The sequence below is a fragment of the Bison bison genome, unplaced genomic scaffold (genome assembly GCF_000754665.1).
Source record: "Bison bison bison isolate TAMUID 2011002044 unplaced genomic scaffold, Bison_UMD1.0 scf7180017864499, whole genome shotgun sequence".
NCBI lineage: Eukaryota > Metazoa > Chordata > Mammalia > Artiodactyla > Bovidae > Bison > Bison bison.
In genome coordinates this window covers 6739404-6749090 of record NW_011495058.1, presented here as the reverse complement: position 1 = coordinate 6749090, position 9687 = coordinate 6739404, and the positions used below count along the sequence as shown (strand labels likewise).

The window sequence follows — 9687 nt, the reverse complement described above, 5'->3', positions numbered from 1 at the left end:
TCGAGACCCCATGGACTGCAGCCTACCAGGCTCCTCTGTCCATGGGATTTTCCAGGCAAGAGTACTGGAGTGGGGTGCCACTGCCTTCTCCCTGAGCTCACAGGATGTCCTAAAAATATAAATCATTGTCTTTCAATGACATTATTTAGGAGACCATGGATTCACTTTCTTTGTTTCAGTAAACATTAAGGATAAACGGTTAAATATTTTGCATAGTTTTTATACAGGTGACTTTATTTTAGGAAATTGATAAATACTCCTCCCACAAAAGTATATAAAACACCGTTTATGAACTGATTAATTTAAACGTATAGGGATCAGTTATAAAAAGCAAAGTACAGCTATCCACAGGGAAATAACGATACGATAGCTTATTTGCATGATTTTTGGCTAGACCTAATGTCACTTGCTAAGACTCTTAAGAGTTTAAAGACAAACTCAGTTAGTCACTAAAATGCAATTAAGTCATATGCGTATTAGTTCGTGCCCATACATACTGGCTACACATGACATCACTCAGGAATTCACAGGATGTCCATCTAATTCCTGGACTTTTCTAATTTTATGCAAATGATTCCTTACACTGAGTAGAAATCTGCCTGCCTGATCATTCCCATGCATGTGGAAGTCTAAGCACGTGACTCATCTAGTATATTTCTTTCACATCCAAAGAGTGGACAGACTAGAACCCAAAACACAGAGCTGACTCCATTATACATATGCCAAATACAGATGAACTAAATCTCCTCTGCTACTCTTTTCATTTTGTCTTTGGGAAAATTTTAGCTGTTTTATTCTGGCCCATGCGTAAGGCAAAAATCACCAAGCGAAGTCTGAAAGAAGCCGCAGCAATAGCTTAATCCATGTGTCCTATTTGTCATCAAACTAAGATTTTTGTCGATGACATTTGTCAAATCCCTCCCTTGCTTTCTACCTCGTTTCAGGAATCATTTTAGATATGGTCTCAAGTCTATCACTTAATCTCTAGATTGGCACAGGAGTTGTCTTTTCTAAAAATTCAGAAAAAAATTTAAAAATCCCTTTATATCTTCCCCTCTTTCTACTCCAGCACATTCCCCTGGGGCCCCATGACTCGTGTTTGATTATGCCAGGCCCTGGGCCCCTGCACACATTCCTTCCCCTCTCTGAGTGTTGCGCTTGGCGGCCACCTGCTCTCTGCCCCTCCCATGGCATCGCCATGTGCACCCTGTTAGCTCCGCTCTGAATGCTCGCACCCAGACTTGTCTTAGACCCCTATTACCCAAGCTTTCTTAGTCTGCCTATCCCACTGGACTGCAGACCCCTAAAGAACAGGGACCATGGCTTATTTCAGGTGGTGCTAGTAGTAAAGAAACCACCTACCAATGCAGAAGACCTAAGAGACAGGGGTTCGATCCCTGAGTCAGGAAGATCCCTTGGAGAAGGGCATGGCAACCCACTCCAGTATTCTTGCCTGGAGAATCCCTTGGACAGAGAAGCCTGGTGGGCTGCGGTCCACAGGGTCACAAAGAGTTGTACACAACTGATGTGACTCAGCACTTGTGCATGGCTTATTTCTCTTGGGGTCACCAAGGCAAAGAAGTCAGAAAACATGTTTACAGAGGGACCCAATGAATAATTCTCTATGTTAGAGGCCTCCTGAAAATGTGGATGGTGGTGTGGGTCTCCCTGCCACAACTTCCAGATCGATTTAAAAAAAGCAGTTAGGAAACCCCAAACCTCTTTTCTGAGCTGGGGTAAGTAATTGAGATCAATGAGCTCTGATCTCCTTAAATCAAACAGTGGGTTCCAGTGAGGACAGGGGTGACGTGATCCTCCCTTAACTTAGCACCCTACCTGGCCCCTTTAGAGACCTGGGACAATCAAGAAGGAAAGCGAATAACATACCATGGGCTTCTCCGCCTTGACCGTTTTCACTTGGAGGCATTCTTCCCGCTTTGAGGTAGTGTTGCTGAGGTCCTTCTGCTCCCCGAGGGCTCCCTGAGTCTGCCGGCCAGGTGACCTAGACTGTGAGTGGCCGCCGGAATCTCGCGGGGGCGGGGGCCGGGGATGCACGTCCCCTCGCTGCTTCTTGGTGACATGAGCCTCTGGGCCGTGCACGGTCTTCACGTGTTTCCGGAGGGAGCTGGGGTCTGTGTAGCGCTTGGTGCAGCCGGGGATTTTGCACACATATGGTTTCTGTCAAATGCCCCAACAATGAAAGAATAGATTGTTATCAAAGTGATTGTCCCCGGCTCAACAGTCTCTTGTGGCTCTTCATTATGTTTTTAATTCTTTCAAAGCATGATCACAAGGTTTTGAGGTATTCAAAACCCTCTAAATGGTGCAGTGGTTTAATAAAGACTATTTGGACACAGTTTGGGGTCCATGGACTCTAGCTTGAACACATTACTATTTTAGAGAGTGCCCAGGGAGAGCTTGGGAATACTGGGTGGCACAGTGATAAAGAATCCACCTACTAATACAGGCTATACAAGAGACATGGGTTTGATCCCTGGGTCAGGAAGATCCCCTGGAGTAGGAAATGGCAACCCACTCCAGCATTCTTGCCGAAAATTCCATGGACAGAGGAGCCTTGTGGGCTGCAATCCATGGTGTTGCAAAGAATAGTACACAACTGAGGGTATGTGTGCACGTGTGCACACACATACACACACAGGGAGAGCTTAGAACATGTGAATTGTGTTTGTGCTCCTGGAAAAATTTATTTTGTGAGTAGGAAGAAGTGTCATGGGGTCACATGGTGTCCAAGATAATTTGATGACAGTGGTGATGCTGATGGTGATGATAAGAGAAGAAGGCTTAAAAGACACTCATCCTTTCATGAGAAGAATGCTACACACCTTTGGGGAGAGCTTGTGTGAAGACATTTCTTACGAAGTCCTGTTTCCCAGACCTAAAATCACTCTTCCACCTTTTAAAATGTGCTCTTTACACATTGACATAGTAGAAAATAATAATGACAATAATAATTGCCTGGAACTTCCCTGGTGGTCCAGTGGCTAAGACTCTGTGCTCCCAATGCAGGGGGCTCTGGCTAGAGCCCACAAGTCTGATCAAGGAACTAGAGCCCATATGCCACAACAAAGATGGAAGATCCTGCATGCTGCAACTAAGACCCGGTACAGACAAATACATCATAAATGAATAAATATTTTTAAAAATTGCTGTAGCCTCTCCTAGGTTAGATATCACTAAAATATGATCCTTTGGGTTGTATTACAACTGTGTGGGGGTGTTCAGGGCTCAGAATATCCAGAACCTTTCTGATCTTCAAAGTCCTAAACCCTGTTGGAGTATCCACAAATGCTCACTCATAAACCGACGAGGGCTGGTAGATGTCATTCTGGAGGTAAGTATTTCTGGGTGAGGCTCTGCTCCTGAGTACTAAGGTCTACAAATTACTTCATGCTAATTTCATTTTCTGTGTGGGTCAGTAGTCAAACCTATAGTCATCAAAAATTATACAGACCCTTGTAGTTGAATATTTACTCACATCACAGAACTGCTAGCATTATATTCATAACCAATGTCAGAATTGTGATTCTGTTTACTTCATTTGCAATATAATATATTCACGGATGCTTATATGAGTCTATATTTACATCTGTATATATCAGGAGGTGAGCTATTAGATAAACAATATTCATGAAAGACATGATTAATATAATGTATCCATTGGATTAAAAAAGAGTCCCTGTCTTATAGAATGATGCTTTTCCACTAAAAGCCAAAGAACAGACTGAGTGCTGCCTAAAATTATGGCATGCCCTAATGGAATGAGGTAAAGATTCCAGAATGCTGAGAGACCTCACCGCCAAATTTGAGATAATTTTGGGTTGAATTGATTCCCATTAACTACAAATTACTTCTTTTCAGGAGCTTGTGTGATTTGCAGCATATATATGTATAATGAAATGAGCACATCAAATCCTATGCATTAGGGACAGAAGAATGGCTCTGACGATTAGTGCTATTACTGTATAGTGTCTGACCTCGGCCCTCTGCTGGCTCACTGCACTGCTATGACAGGCAGACAGCAATGTCTGGGGCGGGGAGAGGAAGCACAAAGCCAGGCCAGCATTCCAGGTTTGAAGAACTATTCTTCCCGTAGATGTCTGCATGTGTGTATCATGGGTTAATTTGGAAATGAGGACACAGCTAGAGATGGAATGAATCTACTAATATTCATCAGCTCCTGCATTTCCAGGACCAACAAGTACCTGTGTGCCCATGTGCCCTTGTATGAGCACATAAGCATTAGCCACCTACAAAAATCTCCAAGCACACAAGGTCAGAAAAAAACACTTCACAACAAACACTAACCACATGATGTAGATTGGCCCCCAATTCTGTTCTGATTAATGACTGAAATGCAATCTAAGTGTAGGTAAAGATAAATGTTGTCAGGGTTCTAATTTACCCATGTTTCCTATCCTGGGCATTTAAATTTTGGCACCATGATTGCCTTTTTGACTCCCTAAACTGAAAGATACTTTGTGAACACTTTCATTCTACTTGACTTTGTAGAATTTATCCAAATAAAATTTTAGATGAACATTTAATGATCCCTACTAGATACAAGACTCTGTGAGCACAGTTTTATATATGACAGGATTAAATCTCAAAGGATGGAAAATATGAAAAGTGTGGATGCAAAGAAGGATATGGACAGAGGGGAACCATTCTTTCATTGGGAAGATGGTGGACGGCATCAATCATCAAATTTCTGTATCTGGGTATGATGCCCAGCTCATGGGGTCAGGGTATGAACTACATCTGACCATGTATACATGGTGCTTACCATGATGTGATATGGGGCATATAATAAGTGCTCAATAAACAGAGCTTTGATTAAGAAAAGGTGTTGCAGTTGGGTCCTGAAAGATGAACAAGATGCTGAAGGATAAAAATGAGGGCAAGAGAATGCAAAAAAAAAAAAAATGTATCCAGATTGAAGGTCCATTAGTAGGACCACTCCAGGCGGGCATGCACCTGCTGCCCATGTTATCTCAATGCATGTCGTGGGTGAGGGGGTCTGGTGCCATGCTCTGAGACACTGCCTTTGTTTCCTTAGCAGACGGCTAGTGGCTGCATCACATCTGGCTAAAGACCAGCACGGGGTACTCTTACTGCCCCCCCCACCCCCACCCCGCCGCAAGTCTATGTCAGCAGCTTTCTCCATCTCTTTTATCCTTTAATAACACTTGATGACACAAAAGCTCTGAACGATCAAGTCATATCGAATCTTCATTTCAGATTGAAGATGCATTCCATGGCATGCTGTCTGGAAGCTTGTGTTCATGTTCACCATGGGGAGAGGTCAAGGGATTGTGGAAAAGGAAGATTGGGGTTGAGCAGGTGAAAGTAGATATGGGGCTGGCCAAAAAGTTCACAAAGTATCTTACAGAAAAATATTTTCTTGGCCAATCCAACACAGGTATAAGACGTTTCAACTTTTCCTAGGAAAGATGGAGCCTCTGGAACTTTCTGGATAGGGAGATACAACCAAATCAGAGCTCAAGGAAACTGGCTTCATCTGGTTTGGGGTGGAACAGGAGCTCCATGTTCTGGAGTAGGGAGCCTGGTCAGAGGCCACTGCGATGGTTCAGTGGCCCTACATGGGCAGAATAGTCATGGGGGTGAGAGCTAGATTAGCTTCCCCGAATGGCAATTGCTTCCTATTCTGTTCCACACCATCTGCCTCATCCAGAATAGCAACCTGCTTGCCAGATAACCATCTATCAATATTTGTTCAGAGAAAGGATGAAGATACAAATAAGAGGACAAATAAATGAAAGAAGACATCTGGATTTGTCCATGGTTGATTGATGATACAAATCTGGATTTCCTGGACACACTTAATTTTGATATATCTGAAACTGTCTATCATTCATAGGCAAAGCTGAGGGCTTTCTCTATTCATGGAACAGAGAAAAATGATTTACGTGATTGTGAATAAAATTTTACTTATGTGTTTATGGTCAATGTTAATCATTTATTTTAGGTAAATCGCTCCATTTTGGTGAAAGATATTGTTGACCAAGATACATTTTAACCTCATGATGGATATTCAACTCTCATTCAACACTGCATTTTCTAATGCACAGAAGAATTCAAGCTCCACTATAATGCATTTCATTAAAGCAAACAGATGTGGGCATGCATTTGAAGCTCATAAAAAGATAAAAACTCAGTAAGCGTGTTTATATCTATTCATTGCTGAAGTTTTTTTTTTTTTTTTTTTAATTGCTGAAGTTCTAACATTCTTGGTGCCCAACTGGCTCCACAATAACAGGAGAGAATCTACAGGAATGTATGCCTTCTAAGTTTCTGGTCATAATTGTACCTAAGTATATGAAATATAAACAGATTAATTAAATTCTAGGTTAAGTTAATCAAATCCCCTGAAACATTTTAAATTGAGATATTTGGTTGGCCAAAAATCTGTATGGAAAGTCCATACGGAAAAACTCAAATGAACATTTTGGCCAACACAACATAATTCACATACTATAAAGAACACCCTTTTAAACGGCACAGTCCAGTGGCATTTAGCACAGTCACAATCTTGTGCAATCATTACCACTGTCATGTTCCAGAATATTTTTATCATCCCAAGAAGAAACCCTGTACCTATTTTCAGTCACCCCTATTCCTCCTCCCCCCAGCTTGTGGCAGCTACCAGTCTTTCTGTCTCTATGGATCTGCTTATTTCAGATCCCCTAAAACTTTGTACAAAACAAGTACTGCTGCTAAGTCGCTTCAGTCTTGTCCAACTCTGTACGACCCCATAGACAGCAGCCCATTAGGCTCCCCCGTCCCTGGGATTCTCCATGCAAGAACGCTGGAGTGGTTGCCATTTCCTTCTCCAATGCATGAAAGTGAAAAGTGAAAGTGAAGTCGCTCAGTCGTGTCCAACTCTTCGAGACCCCATGGACTGCAGCCCACCAGGCTCTTTCGTCCATGGGATTTTCCAGGCAAGAGTACTGGAGTGGGGTGTAAACAAGTACATTGGATTACAATTTGTGGCTCAGCTGGTAAAGAATCCACCTGTGATGCAGGAGACCTGGGTTCAATCCCTGGGTTGGGAAGATCCCCTGGAGAGGGGAAGGGCTACCCACTCCAGTATTCTGGCCTGGAGAATTTCATGGACTGTATAGTCCATGGGGTTGCAGAGTCAGACACAACTGAGCGACTTTCACTTTCACCACACATCATAAAAGCATTTTTGACATTAAAAAAAAAAAGGAGATGCGACATCTTGTCTAAAACATCTGCAAACAGTGGATCAATATTACAGATCCCAAAGGACTCAGGTTTCTTTATTCCACTAGAGTGTGTAAAGGTGAACTCATGTGTGTGAGTGCTTTTGTTGAGTGTGGCGAAACCCCTTTGAGATACTTTTCCTTTGTCAGTTCAGTTGGAAGGAAACTTGTGAGGGCCATCTCTGCCACCTTCAAGCCAGTGGCCAGTGAACAGAATGTTGCACTTTTACAAATTCCCTCTTCCAGCTCTTCTCTGGAAGATCATGAAGGGCCTGGCTGGCACCTTGTGGGGTCAGATGAGAGTCACACCAAGGTCAAAATGTTCCCTCTCTCACATGATTTCAAGCAAACGGATGACCCACTCTGTGGGGCAGAACTACAGCTCATGAACAAGTTCTGGTTAGCTAGCCTATTTCCACCACAGATGTGGGAAGCCTTTGTGTTAATCTCTGAATTCATTCAAGAGAAAGTTTCACAGACAGAGGCAAAATCTGAGCTAGACCTTCAAGGAGAAGCTGGAGATCTGCAGGCAAAAGCGAGTTAATATGTAAGCGAAGTGAATTAGAAACCATTTTCATTTATTCTTATACTTCTCTGAAATGTGTGGGGGATAAATACCTCAAACAACAACACATCAGGAAACCCTTGAAGCTTTACTCAATATATTATCTTAAATAACTGACTAGAAACCATTCTGGGTTTCTGAGAATAAGCTTCCAAGACCCTTTGGAATTTAGACTGTCTGGAAATCCTATTTAGCCAAGTCAGGTTGCTCTGCAGAAGTCTTTTTTGATATAATGCATTTGAAGATACCACCTGGAGAAAGCAAATAAAAGTGGCTGTCTTAGCAGTAAGCTGTCAGCTGTCAACACCTCTCTTCTCAGTCTCTCCTTAGTGCTTACAGGGTCATCGTCCTTCAAATGCATTCGGGCTATTCCAGGCAGAGCGAGTTGGTGGAATTCCAAGTTAAATGCGACTACTGTTTGATCAGTAGGTGGCAGTACTGAACAACAGGAAACTTGTTCCCCCTTCCTCAGCTTGTCTCTCCCATCCAAGACCAGGTTTCAGCCCTTCCTCTGAGGCCCCCCAAACCTTCACCTGCAGCATTAACATCCACTCATGCTGGGAGTGGCCAGAGGAAACGACAATGGAACAGGCTCACGTCTCCCCAGAGGATTCTCTATTTCCACCCCCTGAGCTCTGGACCCAACAGGCGTCTCCCAGAGGAGCCTTACCTCGTTGGAATGTGTCCTGTTCTGGTGCTTGGCGCGATCCGAGGCATTAGAGAAAGCCTTGTTGCATCCTTCGTGCTCACAGACGTATGGTTTCTCTCCAGTGTGAGATCTCAAGTGTGTTTTCAAGTTTTCGAGTCTCGAGTAGGCCTTTGTGCAACCTTCAAACTGAGGACGACAGGTAAATCTGGATGACCCCACACAACGACAACTTCTGCCTCTCACTTGCTCCAAGTGAATAAAGACGGACGTTTGGAGGGTCGGCAGCTTTTCAAAACCAAGGAACAAAAGTCCACTAAACTCTGCCTTTATTGGGATTCAGATGGTGGGCTCGGGGCAATTCTAGAGAAAGCATTTTCAGTGCTAGTAAAAATCCCGGGACTTTTTTTTTTTAATAGGCCACTCAATGTGGACAATGGGTTTCATTATCTGCTCAGGGATCTCCTTGAATTCCCACTGATTTCAGATTCAGCACAAAGTTCATTAATATGGCTTTGTGTCCCTACAAAGACACGGAATTTGATCCTGTTTGTAAAGGCCCTTTAACATGTAAAGTACCAAGGCTCAGTCCTGAGTGTGCCTGGCGGGCACCTTAGTGAAAGAAAGCTTAGCCTCCAGTTCTTAGGTCTGTACTGGGTCATGGTGACAGACTGGCGTGCAGGGGGTGCTGGGGGCGAGGGCTGAGGAAAAACTCTAAAGCCATACAGGTTATATTTTTGAAAAGTCAACTGAAGTTTTTCAAGTTGAAACTGGCCTTTCCCTGTGCCCTCCATGGCTCTGGTGTGATAGACCCTGGTATGAAGGCAAGCCCAGTGGCCCCGTGGTCATTCCCGGTGCTAGATGGCTGGTCCCTGCTGCGACCTGCCCACCGGCTACTCTGCAGAGCTGGGCTGACTCAGTTGCTGTTAGCCAAGTGTTTCATTAAATAAAATTGAAAAAAATCAGCTCCTTGATTGGCCAGTCACATCTCCAAAGCACGTGGTCTTGAGGCCACCATGCTGTACAGGGTGGGTCTAGGACACTTCCTTCCAGTATCTCTGAGCTCAGCTGTCCGTGTTCTGTCTCTAATTCTTCCCTCCTCTCCCCTCTCCCAGCCCCGGGAATTTATCACTCATCAGCTGGCATGGTTCTGGTTCTTGGAGTAGGAGGAAGGAGCCACGGGTGCAAGACGCCCTCTAGGTGCACAT

At 43.8% G+C, this 9687-nt stretch overlaps 1 protein-coding gene across 5 annotated transcripts in view; it reads right to left on the bottom strand.

The window, feature by feature from the left end:
- The window catches only part of GLI3 (GLI family zinc finger 3), a 321249-nt gene that overhangs the window by 10018 nt on the left and 301544 nt on the right, over nucleotides 1–9687 (bottom strand). For all 5 annotated transcript variants that reach the window (XM_010829081.1, XM_010829080.1, XM_010829082.1 and 2 more), the window contains 2 exons: nucleotides 8504–8668; nucleotides 1888–2178 (listed from right to left, as the gene is read on the bottom strand). In XM_010829081.1, coding sequence (XP_010827383.1) covers nucleotides 1888–2178; nucleotides 8504–8668 — 456 coding nt within the window. The remainder of the gene's footprint in view (nucleotides 1–1887; nucleotides 2179–8503; nucleotides 8669–9687) is intronic.